The 21,391-nt window shown below is 36.2% G+C and overlaps 2 protein-coding genes and 2 long non-coding RNA genes across 5 annotated transcripts; 3 read left to right on the top strand and 1 right to left on the bottom strand.

The window, feature by feature from the left end:
- Positions 1-1,880: 1,880 nt before the first annotated feature.
- Positions 1,881-6,840, bottom strand: LOC119067795. 2 transcript variants are annotated; one of them, XR_005086046.1, is made up of 5 exons: positions 6,609-6,840; positions 6,222-6,291; positions 5,008-5,145; positions 4,780-4,949; positions 1,881-2,169 (listed from the first exon to the last, which is right to left on the bottom strand). It is a non-coding gene; the product is annotated as an uncharacterized LOC119067795 (long non-coding RNA). The 2 variants fall into 2 exon arrangements; XR_005086045.1 differs by lacking the exon at positions 6,609-6,840 and having other exon boundaries at positions 1,882-2,169; positions 6,222-6,344.
- Positions 2,769-15,946, top strand: LOC119067797. The gene is made up of 2 exons (XR_005086048.1): positions 2,769-2,829; positions 15,762-15,946. It is a non-coding gene; the product is annotated as an uncharacterized LOC119067797 (long non-coding RNA).
- On the top strand, positions 9,314-11,514 carry LOC119067792 (multiple inositol polyphosphate phosphatase 1-like). Its single transcript, XM_037170936.1, has 5 exons — positions 9,314-9,534; positions 9,595-9,692; positions 9,770-10,372; positions 10,430-10,758; positions 11,211-11,514. The coding sequence occupies exons 1-5, from the start codon at positions 9,348-9,350 to the stop codon at positions 11,374-11,376; spliced, it is 1,383 nt and encodes a 460-aa protein (XP_037026831.1). The 5' UTR covers positions 9,314-9,347; the 3' UTR covers positions 11,377-11,514.
- Positions 15,947-17,920: 1,974 nt separating the features above from the next.
- Positions 17,921-20,489, top strand: LOC119067823 (E3 ubiquitin-protein transferase MAEA). Its single transcript, XM_037170987.1, has 5 exons — positions 17,921-18,111; positions 18,633-18,891; positions 18,973-19,678; positions 19,969-20,041; positions 20,107-20,489. Exons 1-5 carry the CDS (start codon positions 18,061-18,063, stop codon positions 20,203-20,205), a joined length of 1,188 nt encoding a protein of 395 aa, XP_037026882.1. The 5' UTR covers positions 17,921-18,060; the 3' UTR covers positions 20,206-20,489.
- The last annotated feature ends 902 nt before the right edge of the window (positions 20,490-21,391 follow it).

The following is a 21,391-nucleotide window of genomic DNA, read 5'->3' as shown; positions in this document are numbered from 1 at the left end:
GAAAGTTCATGGTTTGACCGTCGAAACTGATCGCCAGCGCCAATGTCAACATTTTCTTTTTGATTTTTCACTTCAACGATCTATTGAAATTGAGATATAGACTCAATAAACCAGTTTATTCAACGTATACTAAATGCCTGAAACATAAATAGTTTCACAAATTGTGTATTTACTGAGCGTCATAGACCTGAAACGTCATTCTTCTTCTTCTTAAAATGGCGAAAATCACAACCCATTGTCAAATTACTGTCAAATTTCATCCATAGAAACATAACTTCATCAATATTTATATGAAATCCGATCTCTGTGGATGAAATCGTGTTCGTTCGGCCAGTCAAAATTCGTGTTTACAGTTACTTGGAACAAACCTATGGGCGTTTTGAAAAGTTCTTGTCACTGGTACGACACATCGAACGCTTTAATTAATAGTACCGATTTACAGAAAATTGCATTTTTGTTAAGTTGGTTTTTCTTGCAGGTGGGTGTCGATTCCCCCACCTGGAATTAGTGCTGAAGGGATGTTTGGTCTATAATTTGCGACTGAATTTGTGATTTTGAATGGTATCTGACACCCCTTCAGCACAAATTCCGGGTGGGGTTGACGACATCCATCTGGTCTGTTGAAAGCAGCTTGGAGCGCAATGCAAAAATTATCGGTGTTTTATCGGTACGAATGTTATTCTCTGTTTTTAATAAGGCTTCTTTTTATCGAAATAATATTTTTGCTTTTTTATCAGAAGCTAGTAAACCATCGGACTTGGAATAAAGAATTCGCAAACGCAATTGTCGAATCTCGTAATTTTTAGGTGGCTAAATTAATTCAAAATGTGTACCCTTATTTACAAGCAAGGTGTCGAAATTCGTTTACCCCTGGGGTATGACACTTCGAACACAATTTTTGGATATACCGACGAGCAGTTTGAAATTCCCATATACAAACTGTAATGCCGTCTCAAATTGTATCGAACTTTTTTCGAACCGGTGGAGGCATAATTACAGTGCTATTAATTAACACCGAATATGCTACCTCTTTTCCAATTAAATGTGTAATATAGAATCTGTACCAACAGTAGGGGTGTAATTTAGAACAATTTTTATTGTCGCTGCCTTAGAACATTTTTGATTTTTGTACCAGCCCTGTTGAATGTCGTTCAAAAACATCGAATCATTTTTTAATTTTCTGAATGGTATTTTACGATACGTCTGGTACTTCTTTTGTTTCGATTTCCATGGTTTTGCAAATCCGGTCTGAGATCATTTTTGCACAATAGGTTTGGTTATCATCATAGTCTATGTGAACTCAATCGACTCTGTAGTAGTTTCAATGAAGTAGGTAAAGATGCGTGTAACGATAATGAAGGTTGTTCTGTACAGGTTTTTGTGTAAAAATTGATCTGAGGCGAAGCCGCAACAAAAAAGCGAATTACCCCCGAGAAAATCTCCTTTAAAATAGTACCTGACAAACTGCAATTTTACCATCTTTTTTGCTGTTGTAATTGTATGCGTATGATTCGCTTGGAGCAGAAAAAACCACGAGCAACAACTGGACAATCTCATCTATATTTTATATGCGATTAACACCCATTTTAAATTATTCAACTTAATCCAAAACCTTCACATTCCTACTTTGGTCAAGTTTTATTATGGACGATTCTTCGTGGAGTTTCTTCACACTCTGGCGATTTTTCTTGGCAATTCATCATTTTTGGTTGATTTGTTAAATCAACAAGAAAAATCGCCAGAATGTGAAGAAACGCCAAAATGTGATGAATCGCTGAAAAAAAAGATATTGGCGTTTTGACTTGGCGAAAAAAGCCGAAATTTTTTATTTATTTTAAATATATTTAGAAACTAAAGGCTAGCACAGATCGTGAAGAATACGTATATATATTCCGGCATTTTTGACGAGCTGTGTACTTATCTTAATTAAAGTAAATTGACTCGTAAAACTTGTTCACTCCTTGATAACAGAAATCACCAGAAATTAGTTTAGTTTAGTTTGCTTTATTAGTTCACTACTCAAATCACATTGTTGTATTGTTATATTGTATTTCATTTTAACAAAGCAGGTACCGTGGAAGTAAGCCTTTCTGAACCTTGTGGATGAACACCATAACGTCACTCGTAATCATTTGTTCGACTGATAGGAATCACACTATAGCGGGCATACTGAAATAATCAAAATTAAACGAATTAAAACGATAACATCCGTCTATTTTATATTTTAAGTGTCCATTCCACTCAACAAAAGTACTCCGTGAGAGAGCCGTGAGAGAGCGAGCTGTCAAATAAAATTGTCTCTCACACGGAGTACTTTTTTGGAAATAATTCGCAATAGTAAGCCCCGGTTTTGTCCCATTTGTTTAAAAAAAAATAATCCGTCAAAATATATTTCCCAGATATTCTATCTGGGTGTCAAAAAGCTATATAATGATGCAATATCGCCCACTTAAATGTATCGGTGGGGAAGCATAATAAAGATTGTATTTCTGGTTCTTTTGAGATGTAGAAATGATAGCGACCGATATAAAATAGAACATGTTGAGACAAAGGGACACTTAACGGGGAAAATACAGGCAAATGACATGGTAGTGCTGTTGAAATTGTAATGTAATCAATGGATAGTGACATGATAAAATGCTATTATTATGAGATTATGCTCACCGGAGCGTGAGCTAGGTCTCTTGGAGTGAGCTCTTATCTGGCTACTCGGCCGTACAGTGAACGTGGAGTATTTTGTCAATATCTCGAGTAAATTTTGACCGAATTTCATGAATTTTTTTTTGGTATGAAAGGTATTAACGAATGTAAAGCGTCGGGACTATTTCGGTGTCCTAACAAAATGGCTGCCGGCGGCCATATTGGATTTTATTAAAAGTGATTTATCTTGGGAAAAATGGTACTTAGAGAGTTTCTATACAGGCATATAGAGCTATATTACAGCATATTCATCTATAAAATGTTTATTTATAGGAAAATATAGGAAAATATAGCGATATATAGCTGTTTAAATAGGAATTTATGAAAGTTGACTTCGTACGGGGCTGTCTGTGTTGCCTCCGGCAATTTTTTTGTATATGATAACAAGGCAAAGAGTGGATAATGTAAGTGATTTTAAAGGGCGAATAACTTTTCAGTAGAGAAGAGAATGAAGTAAGAGAAATGAAGAGTTTCACATTAAAGGCTTTTGATACGAATTTAACATTTTGGTGTTGACCATAGAGACTACAGAAGACGAGATTACCGGATATAAAAAGAAAAACGTCATAATTGGGGAGGCAATTAACCTTTCTCCTCGTTTTTATTTTTAAAAAATTTCGCGTCTAGCAGTGAGAAACTCGCACCCAACGAAATATGTTTGAAGTGCAAAATGATACGCCACAATTTCACCGTAGAACGAAAATTGAGCATTCTCATGTATTGCATGAATTGATAAATGAAAATCATATTGTTCTTATCAACATGGCACTGTCACCAGCGGTCCCAACAATTGCCTCGCAACCATTTCTATTTTACAGTACTCAGCTATCGGTTGTGTAAACTTGAAACTTCTTTTTGCAACCGAGAAGCCCATCCGTCCGTATTAAAAATGCCGTCGCCAACCTCACAGTGGGACATACCAACGTAATAACCAACTAAAAGGATCGATAAATATTTGAATTCCTGATCGTTCGCTTGTTTTTTCGCATTAGACTTATAAATAGATACAAATGTGACACAAGGGGATTTCTCGTGAAATTTCGATCACCTTAGGTTGTAAATATAAGAGTCAGAAAATTTACCAAAAGTGTTTAGTAACTACTGAGTCATTGATCAATTCAATATCTGAGGTTCTAGTTATTTGAGTGAAATTTTATTAATGGTAGCAGCCATCGAAAGAGAAGTTGCTAGTTGATGAAATGAAGAGTTTAAATTTTTAGGTAGGTACTGACTACCTTCCTCATTCTAAATCTAAATAATTTGAGTGATAAATTTTCTTCAAAACTACGCCGTTGACAAAATCCTTAAAACTTCAACGAAGAAGACAAAAGAAAATTGAAATATCAGTTGCCAAGATATTGAAAGTGTGGGTGAATGGCAAAATTTCTCAAGTTTAATATTGGAAGTGACTGTTGGCATTAGTCGTTCATCTGGGAGAAGACTATTGGCACTCGAGACGTATTATCGATTAGCGGAACACAGGCTTATTTGGCGAGTCGTAGCTCGATCAATTAGAATGGGACCGAATCGGATAGGGATGGTAATCAAAGGTGAGGTGTTCCTCTGTCACAAATTTTCGATAACACTGGATGCGACAAAAAAGGTCTGGCTTGTGGCTATACTACAAACCACATTTAAATAGTTCATTTACCGACTGAAATATGTCGAAATCTCTTTCCACACAAAAGTGGCAAAAACTGTAAACGGTGATTTTTCAAAAGCAACCACACCGAGACCATTTTTGCTGCACTCCTAGTAAAATGACGTAAATCGGCCAAATTCACGTTTTTATGCCTAACTCCGCCAAAATAACACCAAAATGCACACTTTTTCGGCTTTTACGGTAGCTTCTGTTTCGACTGCAATCGAAAGACCGACCGACCCATCACCCCACACCATGAAAAAAAATAATAAAAAATCCCTTTAAACATGATTTTTTGCGTCTAAGTGCGTAAAAAAGTTTTTTTTTCAGCCCCCCAAAATTAGTATAAATCTCGCCCATCTAACCGTTCAACAGTTAATTTCTTTTCCTCCAATGGTCACGAATTAACAGTTAATAATAAAATTTTATAAACATACGGCAAAATCTCGAAATGATCCCTTCCTTCCAGATTAGCCCTCGCCTTTGGAATACACAAATATCTTTGCCCAGGATACATCGATCTAACGTTAGGGTAGGCAGCGAATTCGCCTTTCACCGGCTTGAAGATAATAAAATCATATTTCGTTGAAATAGAACAAACAAACACCTGAAACGATTAAATTTAGCAAATACATTGATTAAAAAACAAACAAAAATTAACAAACTTTCTATCCCGTTTCTATGTCCATTGTACGTCAGATTTTGATTTTCAGTCATCGATGAATGCAGGCCATGACATATTGCAAACCGGTTTCGTAGTGGCATAAAGAAGTTTTTCTAGTATCTACTTTTCCCATTGCAATCTAAAAAAAAAACATTTGTTGGAATTAATGTAAATTACTAGTGTGTGAAATTAAATTCCGATATATGAATTCGGGAATTTTCGAGTTGTTTTGAGTACTGAATGTTTATACCGATTGTTTTCTCTTATAAATGGGAAATATAGTAGAACGAAACCACGGTACATAACATAAATAATGCGGCTAGGGATTGCAAACCGAAATTGAATTCAAAAACCGCGTTTTCCGGTTTTTGATTAACCGGTTAACCGCGGTTTTTTCAACCCTAAGATCAAAAAAAAAATTCTCTAAATTTCACAGTTTTAATACTTTTTTCACGCTTATGACGCGGTATTTCATATTTAATTCAATGAAATGAAATGAATTTGTTTACCATCTGTTTGGAGATGGAATTTGGGTTTACCTTTGTATCGACACATAAAATATCTTAAGTTTCTGCAGAACAACTGGTTTATAATTTGAGGATTGCATATCTTTACTTCGGCGCAGGATACAACCCTCCTCCTCGAAGATAAACTAATTTTCGTATCACTGAATCTAGAACCTAATTTTGTACTTAAAAGTCCAGCATTCGAAAATGTCCTCTCAGTGTCAACACTGTCAACATTTAAGTAAGCCATCTTGTGTTTAATAACGTTTTTGATGTTGGGACTACCATTTGTCTACCATGAATGAGTACCTCCGGTGCTTCTATTTATCTACTACACATTCCACATGTCATGTGCAAGTATCACAACGCCGGCTTCGATTTTTTGAAGTTTTTTTGTGTTTATTTTGAAATCATGAAAAATGTCAAAATTCCGAGACCAATGTTTTGCACCTCATATCACACATTGTTCATGTCTTAATTAGGAAACAAGGATAACTCCAATAATACGAAATAGGCAGAAAATACAAGCTTGCCACAGTACTTTTTTAAATAAATTTTGGACTTTCGAAGCGACTTTTAAGAACCGAAAACCCCGGTTTTAGTGTTTATGTTTCGATTTGGCTAAAATTGCCCGGTTAACCGGTTCGGTTTAAACCGGTTAGCAATCCCTAAATGCGGCGTACATATATAGGATCAATTAAATACTTACAAATCATCCTTAAGCGATAACTGTGTGCTCATGTAGATAACAAGAATATATTTCGAATGGTTTTTAGGCACTTCCCAACAACAAAACGGTCCCAGACAAAACGGCATATTTAATAAAATTAAATAATAAAAAGAAAAATAAATTATATTTTTTTATTTCGTTTCGTCTAACAGTCTTTCTGGTTAATAAAATAATATTAATAAACGAAACACACATCGACCGACACTCTGTGTGAAGGATTTTCCATACATTTTTGTGACCGACAACAAATTAACGGATAAAACTCAATCTTACCAATACATTTCAAACCAAGTCGACGGCAAGTTAACCATCAAAAACGATATTATATTGTATAATATGTATGCACTTTTGTGGTGTATCGCTCACCTTTGAGATTTCTATAGATTGACCAACAGTTGTTCAACGATTTTTACTGCCAAAAACCACTCACAAACGATGAACAAATCGAAAGAAACACTGGCCACTGTTTTTTTTAACAATGTACACCATCGAACAGTAAAATTAGGAAATTCACGGAAAATCAACTCGTCCCTTTTATATCAACACTCGGTAAAAATGGTTCCCGATGGCGATGTGGATCGCTATGGTAGTATGCTATTGGTAATAATAGAAATTTTCCAGCGGTATCATCGGTCATGTTAATATTCGAGGCGAATTCTATGTACCAATCGACAAAATGTAACGTGGTAACGGCAATAACACTCTCTAAAATCGCAATGGTGTATACCGATGTACCGATTTTGAGAGAATTTTGTTTTTATCAAGTTGATTTTACATATCAGCACCGTATGGTGTAGCGTTTAAATTAAATTATTTATGCTATACCTACCATACCATCTCGATGCGATGGTTTTCCTTCGCCAATATTCGCAATTTCAATAAGGCTTTCTTAATTTAACTTGAATTAATTTAATTTTTTCTGCAAAATAAATTAATTTACTTTATCTAATTAATAATCTGATAATTTTTCGATAGGTGCTGTCCAGCCGAAATTATAATTCAAATAGATAAAGTACGCAGAAAGTGATCCGAACTGAACGAATTGTAGCGTCTGTAACGTGGTTCACAATAGAATTACCCATAAAACGCTCTCTCTCTCTCTCTCTGCCACACCAAAATTTATTATGGCATATTCTTACAATAATAATCCATTAATGATGATTCATTTTATCGGTGAGATCGGTAAATGACTGATTGATGGTGTAGCCGATATAGCCGATATAGCTGGATATGCTGGTACGAAAAAAACGGTACCGGTTAATGTATCATATTTTTAAAAAACCAGATTAATTATGGATTTTCTCGTATTTTTACACCCGTACTGGGGGTCTTAAACGCATACTTTTGTCGGTAAAAAAATCCGTTTCTGTGCCTTAGGATCATAATTCGACGTATTTCGTCACTGCACCGATCGAAAAGTGATTGCTAAGAAAACACGGGTTACCACTTTACCATAAAAATTTTCGTAAAATACCATCGATTTTAGGCAATTGCCGAAGACAATTCAAAGTTACTATAACAGAAAATCGTTGTTGCCGAAAACTATAACATTAACTACATGAAAAAGGCAGCAGATTTTGGTTTTGATTTTGTCAAGTTGAATTTCAGTGTAGATCCTGGCTGTAAATTACCATTTGATCGATTACCAGCTGGTCCACGGGATAATTACTCGTTAAGCGCATCTACTTCTTTAATTAAATTAATTAAAATCTGATTGTTATTGTAAAAAAAACCTTGGAACGAGCCGAACAATTCGTATGATCTGGAATTTCCAATTGTATCACAGAAATCGGTTAAATTTGCATTTAAAATGTTTGTCGATTTATTTGACTGGATCTGCGTTGGGTAATCAAAATTCCAGATCATAAGAATTGTTCGGCTCGTTCCAAGTTTTTTTTTACAATAAGAATCCGATTTTAATTAAATTAATTGGAGAACTAGACGCAAATGCGACTTTAATTCGCCACCCACCGGTTCAAAAAATATTTCGGTACATGTTGTGGTATTGTCGGTAATGAGCTGAAAATTAAAAAACGATTCGATGTTTTTGAACGACATTCAACAGGGCTGGTACAAAAATCAAAAATGTTCTAAGCAGCGACAATAAAAATTGTTCTAAGTTACACCCCTGTGCTAAGAAAAGCTCAAATTGTTGCAATGTTTTTGTTTTGTTTTTCGTCTGATTATGATCCTTACGGCACAGAAAACCGTTTGGTAATGTCAAAAGAGAGGCTAAGTTCGAAGATGGGTGATTTTCGGTCAATCACTCCCGAGCTGGGCCCAATAAGTGCTTTAGGGTTTTTCGAAGATATCTCCGGACATTTAAACGCTACACTTGTGATACGTTAAATGAAAGGTATTTTAGTGTAGTCGATAACGCAAATTCTGTTAATGAACGTTTACCGAGCGAGTTCCGACAAACGAGTGATTGGAGGTTGTTGGGTACATCGAAGAAATAATTTTCTGAAGAAGAGACAAAAAATTCCTCCTCGTCCTTCCCCTCCCCACCCCTTCAAAGTTTAAATGCAGAGGTGTCTTTGTCGAATTATTGACAGGGCTGTGTGAAACGGAGAGATACGTGTGATAGCTCATTTTAAAGGTAAAAGGTTCAAAGTTTTTTTTGGCACAGTTAGATTTTCCGAATTTTCCAAATCGTTTAAGACTTTTCCGACTTTTCTTCAAATTGATGTTTTAAATTTAAGGTTAAAGTTAAATAATTTCTTAAATATGTTCCGAAGTAAAAATTTTTTTTTGGTAATATTGTTCTGTATATCATTTGCTACAATTTTGCCGAAGAAACTAAAATTGTATTTTACAAAATGTTGGCGCCAAGAAGTGTTCGCTTGTAGGTCGCCGAAATGGTTTAAAAAAACAAGCTCTCATGTACTACTTATTACTCAAAAATCTTATCCAGATCATCAAAAAGTTCTGCTATCTCATTGCTGTTCATAAAATTATTTCACACTTACGGAATGGCTGCTTAATTTCTAAAATTGGACAATTAAATACTTTACTCAAGATAAGAATTTTCCTACAAAGACTTAAGGCACTGAAAAAATGAATTTAATTCAGTTCATTTGGATATTTCTGTTACGTCGAATAAAAATGAAGACCCTTGTGACGACGACGTTACTGGTGCTTTATTGGAACGGCTTCTCAGATGCTGGGGTTTCAATGGACAATCCATTTTATTGCTATTCAACGGATTTGATACGACCGCAAGTACAAATGCATTCAACGCGAACGTCCTATGAAGCGGTTCGTCGTACATCCGTAAATCCAGCGGTTTCATGTAAGAATATTAGTATATCTCACCCCATCTATTGATGCAAGTAGAGATTGTTTGGTTTAGCCTGCACTCCATCTAGATTTTGGTTTCTAAGTAGACATGGAGGGCGATTTCCCCATCCTCCTGATCTTCAGAATATGTTTGATTTTGCTGACTCGTCGGTATATATTTATACAAATTTTTAACGAAATGTATGAGGTTCGCGAGAGGTTGAAGTGAGTTGAAATATTGTTTATAGATTCAAGCGGATATTGCTCGAAATTACGATGAGGGTCGAACCACATTGTGTCGACAAGACTTTGAAGCGATTCGTGATTGGAGACGAGATGCAAATCTGACACTCGAAGATGCGAGTCTAACAACGGAAGCGGGTCGAATTGGAATGCGAAATATAGCCCGGCGATATCAACAATCTTTTCCGTCGATTTTACCCGACACCTACGATCGTGAACGCTTTCACTTCCGGCACACTCGCACCATGCGTACCAACACAACGATTCGAGCTTTTGCAAGCGGACTTTTCGGTGAAAGTGGATCTGATAATGTTATATTCGAAGATGTGCCCGACAATGACTTCTTTCTGAGACCCATCGATTTTTGTCCAGCTTTTCGAGAAGAAGTTGAAGATCAACACCAACAAGAAGCCTTTGAAAACGGACCTGAATTCGAAGAAATGATGGACCAAATTAACAGAAAGCTTGGATTCCGTGGCTCGAATCAATTAAGCGTGGATACCGTTCTGATTATGTGGGAATGGTGTCGATTTGAAACAGCCACTAATTTTGAACTTTCAGAATCAGAAATTGGTGACCCTTCATCATGGTGCATTCCATTCAGTATTGTAAGTAAAAAGTCAATAATTTAGAGAGGTCATTTTCACCATTGTGCGTCCATTTAGCGTCATCATTCGATACTTGAGTATTACCAAGACCTGGGCTACTATCACTTCACCGGATATGGTGTGCGAAATCAACGATTGATACAAAATCTCAACTGTGGCCTTATGCAAGATTTGCTTACTCATTTACAATCGAACGGTAGCAACGACCGCACAGTTCGAGTTTTTGTGACCTATTCACAAATGGTACAGGCGTTGATGGTAACGCTGGGAGCATTTAGAGATGACATCAATTTGAATCAACATAACTTTGCACAACAGACATCAAGACACTGGAAGACCAGTTTTCTAACACCAAATGCTGCAAATTTCGTTGTTATACGCTATGAGTAAGTAACGAAGTGGAAATTTAAAGTTTTGGTCTTGTTGTGCAAGAGCAAAGAGTATTGGCAAAGCACTTTACATTGTAGTGAGTATTGCTTATGTAAAATAGTACTCTCGACATCGACACCAAAGACATGACCTTGAAACAGTGTAGAAATGAAAAATTATAAGGGCCACTGTTGTAAGTTATTACTCTACTTGACAGAAGCAATATTCTACTACTATGGTGAGTGCTTCGGTATTGGACTAGCGTGACAGACAATCGATACTTGATAATAACATTTTTTGAGTGACAAGGAGGCCAGAACTACTAATTTTAGTCAGACATTACTTTTGAACTGTCCTTTATGCTATTTCACTCCATCCAAGTAGTGTAGTGTGTCATACGCTGAATGAACATTAAACCACAAGAGTTTACTAGAATGCTATGCTAACGCCAGTCCCCTTTACGTTTCAGTTGCGCCGATGGTGATCACGATTTAATTTTCTTGGTAAACGAGAGGCCCATACTTGTGCCTGGATGTGACATCCAAACCGGCATTTGTAAATTAAGTTTTATTTTGAATCAATTCGAACGATTCATTGGGGTTAATTGTGAAGATCTTTTTTGCACCAGCAACTAAAATTCTCCTCAAAACGAGCCAGTGGAACACGACCGACTGACTTGACTTCTCTTTTGTCGGACGAAAATTGAAATATAAAACTTCTGTGTTAAAATAATCAGTTTTATACAATAAATAAACTGCTGGCTTCTTCCATGAGTTTACGCATTTTTATCAGCAATTGAGAAAAAAAAATCAACATCGAAATGCCGGTAATTCGCCAATAAAGTCATAAATATAACTTGAGCAAATAAAAACGTATCTGATATGAGGTATCGGTTTTGTAATCTGGTGATGATTTTATAACGATGTACGATGGCGATACGATAGTCATATTTACTGTCAAAAGTTGTAAGCTCAAATGTAAATTTTAAGCTTAGAGACAGAAATAATCCACAGGCGATAGCCGTCTACATCGTTTTGCCTTCTTCTTATTTCCTCTTTTTCGATAGAATTTAAATTAAAATGACTGAACAATTAGAGGATGTTCCAGCATGTTCGAAAGAGAAGTGTTAGCATGACCGTGATCTGACACGGAAACAGCTGGATAATTTGTAGGCCTAAACCTCATGACAAGCATTAAAAAGGTCCATCTAACTAAGATTAATTTTTTAGTTCCCTTGACTCAAAGTCAAGGGTCTTACGCCAGAAAATGCCATAAAATGTTTGTAACCAAACAATGTATGAAATGTGATGAAAAACGTAATTGTTTGTAGCCTATTTTATTTTGTCACCACGATAACTTGAGTAATTCTTAACCGTTTTTGGTGAATTTTTTTTAACCGACGAGAAATGAAATTCCTGAGGTTAAGTCCAGAAAAATAGGATCCCAACAAAAATCTCTTCGAGAAAAGTGTGACGCAGTCTTTGAAATACAATTTCTAAAATGAATGATATCGCTAGAGTTGACGCTTTCAGCTTCGTTACGCAAAAGTTAAATTTTACACCCAATTAGTTCAAACAAGCTGGCTTAGGTTTTCTCATCATCTGCCAAATAATTTTTACAAAAAAAAACTTAGACTGGAAACAACCAAAATTTTACCAAAAAAATCTGCGTCGCAAAGTGGCAGATGTTCAGGAACAGACCAGCAAGAAAATTTATCTGCCACATGCGACGCAGATTTTTTTGGTAAAATTTTGGTTGTTTCCAGTCTAATTTTTTTTGTAAAAATTATTTGGCAGATGATGAGAAAACCTAAGCCAGCTTGTTTGAACTAATTGAGTGTAAAATTTAACTTTTGCGTAACGAAGCTGAAAGCGTCAACTCTAGCGATATCATTCATTTTAGAAATTGTATTTCAAAGACTGCGTCACACTTTTCTCGAAGAGATTTTTGTTGGGATATCAGTCGTTTTAGAAGTGTAGTCAACACTGCTTTTTATAACAGTTTACAGTTTTAATTCAAAAATTTTACGAAAATCGAAAATTTGACGAAATTTGACGAAATTCGAAAATTTGACGAAATTCGAAAATTTGATGAAATTCGAAAATTTGACGAAATTCGAAAATTTGACGAAATTCGAAAATTTGACGAAATTCGAAAATTTGACGAAATTCGAAAATTTGATGAAATTCGAAAATTTGACGAAATTTGAAAATTTGACGAAATTTGAAAATTTGACGAAATTTGAAAATTTGACGAAATTTGAAAATTTGACAAAATTTGAAAATTTGACGAAATTTGAAAATTTGACGAAATTTGACGAAATTCGAAAATCTGACAAAATTTGACGAAATTCGAAAATTTCACGAAATTCGAAAATTTGACGAAATTTGAAAATTTGACGAAATTCGAAAATTTGACGAAATTTGACGAAATTCGAAAATTTGACGAAATTTGAAAATTTGACGAAATTCGAAAATTTGACGAAAATCGAAAATTTGACGAAATTCCAAAATCTGACGAAATTCAGAAAATTTGACGAAAATCGAAAATTTGACGAAAGTAATTCTCTATCTGCCACCATTCAAGAAATATCTCCAAAACCCCAATTGACCCACCCATTTCCAACTTTCGACATTTTTCACATATGCCCCTCCCTCTGTTCTACTCGTAAAACTCTGAGACTTTGCCGAAGAAAGTAACTCTCTATCTGTCACCATTCAAGAAATACCTCTAAAAACATAATTGACCCACCCATTTCCAACTTTCGACATTTTTCACATATGCCCCTCTGTTCTACTCGTAAAACTCTGAGACTTTGCCGAAGAAAGTAATTCTCTATCTCTCATAACCCAAAAAAATATTAGTCCTTTCATCCTACGCTCGAGTAGCTCAAAATTTGGTCACTCTAATCCGAGGGGTAATCACTGATTTACTAGCTCAGTAAATCACGGTAAATCACGGTAAATCACAGTAAATCACAGTAAATCAAGTAAATCAAAAATGAAGTTTCTACTAAATTTGAATCTATTTACTTCAATTTGTATTAGTTCATGAAATTTATCCTATATGTTTACGGCCACGATACTTCGAAATGTAATCCAGTGACAATTAAAAATTTTTCAAAAATTTTTCAAAATTTTTTGTGATTTACCGTGATTTACTTGATTTACTGATTTACTAGTGATTACCCCCTTGCTCTAATCACTCTAGCTCAAACGAATCTGCCCCGATTTTTTTAATTATTTTTTTGTTCGAATCGTGTTACGAATACCTTTCATTTGATGGGTCGCACGCCTCTGTAGGTTTCAATACAGCTAAACTACAGCCGAAAACGCGTTCCCGACCCTCGAAAACCACACTCAGAAACCACTTCGAGGCCAATAAAACAAAATTCTGGTTTTTCCTGGGGAAGTGGCGTATCACATTTTCATTTTTATGCCCACCCTGAGGTTCCTGCAAAATTTCATGGAGATTGGCTGACTAGTTTCCGAGATCGACCGTCGATAGATAGACAGATAGACAGATAGATAAGCATACAGAGTAAGTTGAAAGATTTTGATTGTTTGGAAAACGTTAATTTGGTGCATTTTCTATCAAAATGACCAACTTCAAAACGATGTATCTCCGGCAATTTTAAAGTTACATAGTCGAGTGATAGCTCGTTTTGCTCGTATTTGAAGCGCAAATAAGATAGAATAGGATTTGTGGTGATACAGGGCAAAGGAAAGAAACTTAAATTCTCGCCTATATATAGTTGCCGCGTCTCAAAAAAAATTCTTCGTTCTTTTTTTGGAAGTTAGACTGCGTCAAGTCCTCCGCTATCGCTCCGGACATGATTTTACTCTGTTGATAAAATTGGTAATTGATAATTGGTAACTGATAATTGACTAGGTTTCACCTTTTGGGTGGGTCAGATCCTTTGACTGTCTGAACATCTCAATAAAAAAAAAATTAGGTCTAAATCTTAACGAAAGTTCTCCTCAATAGAAGTTCAACGAGCTATAGATCATTAAAAACGGATCACTAAATCCGGAGAAAACACTATTTGAAATTGAAGCTTCTTTATACATTTTCAGTTATTTCATCATATTCGAGTTAACAGAAATCTTTTGCCACACCTTTGAGAAGCACTTTTTCTTATTCGAAATTGTTGATTTCTTCAATTTATGATAAAAGTGTGCTGAGGTTACGTGACGGTTACGTGTGGTTGCCACATTTCAGAAGCACTTTTTCTTATTAGAAATTGTTGAACAAAATATAACATCAGGTCATCAGGAGCTTATGCTTCCTTTTACAACATGGAACATAAGGAACACTAAGAATGTGTTGAACCATCAAACTCTCCAACCTCAAAGAAAATGTTAGTTTACCCGATCAAAAAAAAAATGATCCAAAAAGTATATGCTGGTACTGGTACTGGTTTTTAAGTATATGATCATAAACTTTTATGTACTCTCTGGTCCAGGTGTTTAAAAGGGTATAATTAAATACTGCTTACGGTATATGAACAGTTACTTCTATATCCTAGTTCCATCCAAGTCATATACTGTGAACAGTATTTACTCGTACCCTTATACTTTTGCATACTAAAAATCAGTCTGTCATGAATTCTCGTCGGGGCAACATCCTTGTGAGGTGACATGTAAAACCAATGTTCAAAAATAAGAAAATTCATGAAACATTTTCTTATCAGTTCACATTTTCTGTTAATTCCGTTGTCGTTTTTCTTGTTAGGCGTATCTGTAGGGTCTATTGTTAGGAATATGTATAGGGCTTTGTCTCGTTAGGTATTAGGGATTCTCTGACGACAACGGATATCAACAGAAAAGTGTGCAACTTATAAGAAAAATTTTGTTTCATTAATTTTCTCATTCTGTAAAGTCAATAAAGATTGTGACTAGCCGAAGATGGGTAATCAAAACCGAAAATGTCATATTTCATTGAAAGCAAGTGTTGCGAACAATTTCAACTTTCTCACAAATACTTTTTTGTACCCATGACGCTATGGTGACGTCATGAGTACAAAAAGTATACGGTGATATGATAAATAAGTATATGAAAGTGTGTGACGGTATACTGAATATTCATATACTTCCATATACTGGTGTTGTATGGGAAAAAATCAAAAAAAAGGTATCCAAATACTTCACAGTTTACAAGGAAATAGTCATATACTTTTTCGTCGATTTTTTTTGCTCGGGCTACGCTTCCTTTTACAACGAGGATCATAAGGAACTTACGCTTATTTTTACAACATTAGACGTAAGCAACTTATCCTTCCTTTTTTAGCCCCGTACGAAGTACTGGGGGCTTATAAGATTAATATGCCGTTTGTAACACGTCGAATTGGAAGCAGACAGTAAGGGCAAAGCATTTGGTTATGTTCATAGACTACGAATCCGCAATAAAAAAAATGTCCGTCCATCCGTCCGTCCGTCCGTCCGTCCGTGATCCCTCTAGCTTGAGTAAATCACAACCTTTTTTCAAAATTCTTTTTTTCCCCGATTGGTATCGACAAAAGTAAGGTCAAGTTCGAAAATGGGCATGGTACGGTCGGCCCTTCCAGAGCTAGGGCCCTATAGGTGTTTTTCAGTCTTTCGACGATATCCACCGAAATACGCACGCAATAGCTGCTTGTGATATATCAAATGAAAGGTATTGACGAGTAGAACAAAGTTGCTGAACATTGTTTTTGGGTAAGATGCAACCCGGGCTTGTTGGGAGGGCTCAAAGGTCGGTACTCGGCCCTAAGTGTTTTTTGCACATAAATCGAGTAAATCTCATCCGATTTTGCTAGATTTAGTTTTTTATGGAAGGTAATTGAATGCCGAATAGAATGATGGCGAAAAAAGTTTCAAATTTGGTCCCTTGGACTAAGGCCGCTACTCGGCCCTAAGTGTTTTTTGCACATAAATCGAGTAAATCTCATCCGATTTTGCTAGTTTTTGTTTCGTTTGAGAGATAATTGAATACCGAAAAGAACGTGGCGAAAAAAGTTTCAAATTTGGGCCCTTGGACTAAGGCCGCTACTCGGCCCTAAGTGTTTTTTGCACATAAATCGAGTAAATCTCATCCGATTTTGCTAGATTTAGTTTTTTATGGAAGGTAATTGAATACCGAATAGAATGATGGCGAAAAAAGTTTCAAATTTGGGCCCTTGGACTAAGGCCGCTACGCGGCCCTAAGTGTTTTTTGCACATAAATCGAGTAAATCTCATCCGATTTTGCTAGATTTAGTTTTTTATGGAAGGTAATTGAATGCCGAATAGAATGATGGCGAAAAAAGTTTCAAATTTGGGCCCTTGGACCAAGGCCGCTACTCGGCACTAAGTGTTTTTTGCACATAAATCGAGTAAATATCATCCGATTTTGCTAATTTTTGTTTTATTTGAGAGGTAATTAAATACCCAATGGAAAGTTGGCAAAAAATTTTGGGTTTCTAAAATAATGTCGTAAATTGTTGGTTTTATTTGAAAGGTACTTCGTACGGGCTTTCGTAATTGCGCTCTGCGCAATTTTAAAAATGAACACTTTCAGTAAATTTGTCTTGCATTTTGGTAACAGACGCATTAGAGGGTTGTAGACGTATTAGGGTTCCGGGCGTATTACGGCTACGGACGTATTATGGTTACGGACGAAATAGGATTACGGGTCGTACGGGGCTAAGTCGCAGCAAACGCTCCGACTGTTCTGATGCCTTGTTTAATATAAAACATAAGAAGCTTCTGGTTCCTTTTACAACATGGAACTTGAGAAGTTCTTGTAAAATAGTAATGCCGATGGTTTACAAATATCCCTGCAAATATCACCCTTAAGGAGTTACACCTAGAGTTAGAAAGCAGGAACCGATGTCATTTTAACATTTGTTCACATTTACAACTGAAACAAATGAAGAAGAAAAAAATTCGCACTCGTGTGCGAACAGCAACAGCCAACAAATCAATCTAATAAAATATTCTAAACAAAAAATAACTGAAAATCAAAGTCTACATGGGTGTCTAATGTTTAACAGATAGTCGAAAGCCTTTTCGTTTTCCGACCTCGATTTGATCCGATGAGTTCAAATGGTTCCCTCCTATTTTACCAAATACCTATATTTTCAACGTTGACCACACGAAATTACATTAAATCCATTCAGTTTGACATTTACATTGGAAGGCGGATTCTAGGATTTGACAGTTTGTTTGTTTTATAAAAAAAACTCAATCATCAGCAGTGATCAGAGCCACACACAAAAAAAACACACAAAGTAAAAATATCGACTCATAGATTTGTATTGCAAGGAAATCATAAGGAAGTCCAATTTCGGTCCGACAGAAATGTCAGTGTCAGATATTAAGTGTATTCCTATGGAATATCCAACCTTAAAGGTAATAAAATCAGAACCTATCGTTTCAGAATTTATCCTGATTTTGTAATTTGTTGAGAAGCACACTCTACCATTTAATTACGTCGAAAAATATTTGTGTGCGTTTTCAAGATTGCATTGTGTCAATACGAATCAGCTTTTTTTTTTGTTGTACCTTAATGGTGCACTGATAATTTTTCTAAAATGACAATGGCGTTTTGTTGATTCAAAGTGTGATTTTTGCATATTTGGAATTGAATTTCATTTTTACAATCAATGCCCGAAATGGGCGTTTGTGCCTGATAAAAGGCCGTTAAACTAAATCTAGTTCAAGTTGTCCTTGCTTTCGAAACACTTGATAATGAAACTAATATTTCATTACCATGCAGCACCGTACGAACGAATGTCTATTACGGGTTAGAAAATCATAAATTTTACGTGATGGAAGGTCAAACCATCGAAATGTTTTTATTTTCCCCGTTTCATTAGCCATTCATGCAAATTTTCTCTCGTTTTTGAAACTTTTCAATGTTCTTGCTCCAGGTGCCATACGAAATTTTAAACAAGAAATTTCGAATTGCTCAAAAAGCATTGGATCGAGGTCTGTGTCAAATACAAACATTTGAATCGGAATTGGAACGTGGTTTGGACGAGAATGCACCTGCGGCTGACATTACCCGTTTATTGGGCGGTGTCGTTGAGAAGCTTCAAGTGCTGAAGCGAAAAGCAGATGAAAGTATATCGGATGAACTGTCTGCTGGTTTAGAATGCAAAAGGCGATTGGAGCACCTACGACAACAATGTAATTATTTAGGCCTTCTGCACAGTATATGCCCATCGATTACCAATTTTTATTTTCGATCTCCCCAATTTTGATTGGTAGATGTACCTATACCAGCATACGAGGTTCAGTTGGCAGCAACAAATCGATGGAAGAAAATTCGTTTAGATCGAATGATTGTCGAACATTTCCTACGACTGGGCTACTACGAAACCGCTGAACGTTTGGCGACGCGCAGCAATATTCGAGAATTGACCAATTTGGATATATTTCAAACGTCCCGCGAAGTAGAAGAAGACTTAAAGAAACGCCAAACGAGTAAATGTTTGGCCTGGTGTGCGGACAACAAATCAAAATTGCGAAAAATTGCGTCGAATATTGAATTTCAGTTGAAAGTGCAGGAATTCATAGAGCTAATTCGGGTCGATCGTCGGTTAGATGCGGTCAAACATGCCCGGAAAGCGTTCGCATCGTACGAAAAGGATCAGTTGAAGGAAATACAAAAATGTATGGCTCTGTTAGCCTTTCCAACTAGTACAGACATTGAACCGTACAAATCGCTGTTCAATCCGAAGCGTTGGAACGATTTGGTGTTAGAATTTCGGCTCGAAAACTATCGACTATTTCAATTGTCTACACAATCGGTGCTGGGCGTGACCGTGCAGGCCGGACTATCCGCATTGAAGACACCGCAGTGTTATTCCTCATGCTCAAAAAGTATCAATTGTCCGGTGTGCCAACCGAATTTCAATGAAATTGCGGCCAATTTACCATATTCGCATTGTGCTCAAAGTCGGTTGATTTGCAGGTAGGTCGATTGGTTCAATGAATATATTGCTCTTCAAATTAACAGGCACGTCGGAGAGTCTCACTTTTTTTTATGAACTGATTTGCTGAGGTTTCTACAAAATTAAAAATAAAAAATCTCACAAAGAGAGCGAGCGACAGCAAATATCGCAAAATATGGGGATGTCGCGGAATTAAGAAGATTAATTTTTCAAAAGAGAGAGGCTCCGAAGTGCAACTAATAAATTTCCTCTCCGCCTAATTGCCGCATGTCACTGAGAAAATAATATTTTTCGCCTTTTCCTCCTGCAGAGTAACTGGATTGCCGTTAAACGAACACAATCTTCCCATGATGCTTCCCAATGGACAAATATTTGGTCAATTGGTAGGTCGCATTTAAATTTTAGTTACACGGCACATTCTAACCAAAATTGCTTTCAATCTTCGCAGGCTCTCTCGCAAATATCCAAAGATAACGGTGTCATTGTGTGCCCGAAAACAAATCGCACATTTCAGCAACCAAAAATTGAGAAAGTTTTCGTTATGTAGTGATATCTCATTGGTTTTCATTATTATATACTCACCACCCCATCCATCACATTTTATTGCGTTTCTTGTGATCCATTTTTATCTTTCTCGGTTTAAATTATTTTCCTTCTCAATTTTTAATTCGGTTTTTCCTTCTTTTTAATTTTTGATTTCAAATTTATATTGTCATGAGCGAACAATTTGAATTTAGATTTATGAATCCCATTAATATCAAAACAAAACAAAACAAAAAAAACAAACAAATTTCATTGAAGTCAAAATATAGCGTATTTAAGCAATATAAATTGGTGCCGATGTTGTTTTACTCAATTGAACCAAAAAAAAAAGGTAACGCACCGGGTTGAAGAAACTCGTTATAGGTCAGCAAAAAAGGTAAATTGATACTCAATTGTATTTCGATTCGGTCCGTACTTATTCACAGAGTTCCCACTCCTCCTAAAATTCATAAAATTCCTAAAATGGACAAAATCCTCCTAAAATCTCCTAAAATCTTCTAAAACTATTTCCGAAGTCATGGAAGCTGTCTAAGGTCTTGCCGAGGCATAAGAATACGCGTGATAAACAATTGCGGGACTACCGCCCGATTAGTATACTTCCGGCGTTGTCTAAGGCTTTAGAGAAGCTTATGAAGGGTCAAATGAATGAGTACATAGCTGAATTTGGACTGTTACATAGATTTCAGTCTGGGTTTCGCTCAAACCATGGTACTGCTACGGCCTTACTGAAGATTACGGATGATATAAGGGTGGATCTTGACGGTGGATTAGCCACGGTCCTCTTGTTACTCGACTTTTCTAAGGCCTTCGATACAGTTAGGCACGGTCTTTTGCTTAATAAACTTGACCAAAATCTGACGTTCTCCTCTTCTGCACTTAATTTCATTTGGAGCTACCTGAGTAATAGGCAGCAGAAGGTAATGATTAATGGATGCAGCTCCAGCTTCTCGGACATACTGGTCGGGCTCCCGCAAGGCTCGGTTCTCGGTCCGTTACTTTTTTCAGTGTTTATAAATGATCTTCCAGCGACAGTTAAGTTTTCCCGTGTGCACCTTTTCGCCGATGATGTACAACTCTACTTGTCTGTGCGTAAGGAAAATGTCAGGGAAGACGTGAATAACCTCAACGCTGATCTTAGGGCTATTTCGTTCTGGGCGGGAGCGAACGGTCTGGTACTTAATGCTAGTAAA

This window comes from Bradysia coprophila (genome assembly GCF_014529535.1).
Source record: "Bradysia coprophila strain Holo2 chromosome X unlocalized genomic scaffold, BU_Bcop_v1 contig_128, whole genome shotgun sequence".
NCBI lineage: Eukaryota > Metazoa > Arthropoda > Insecta > Diptera > Sciaridae > Bradysia > Bradysia coprophila.
This window is presented reverse-complemented; position numbering and strand designations above follow the sequence as displayed.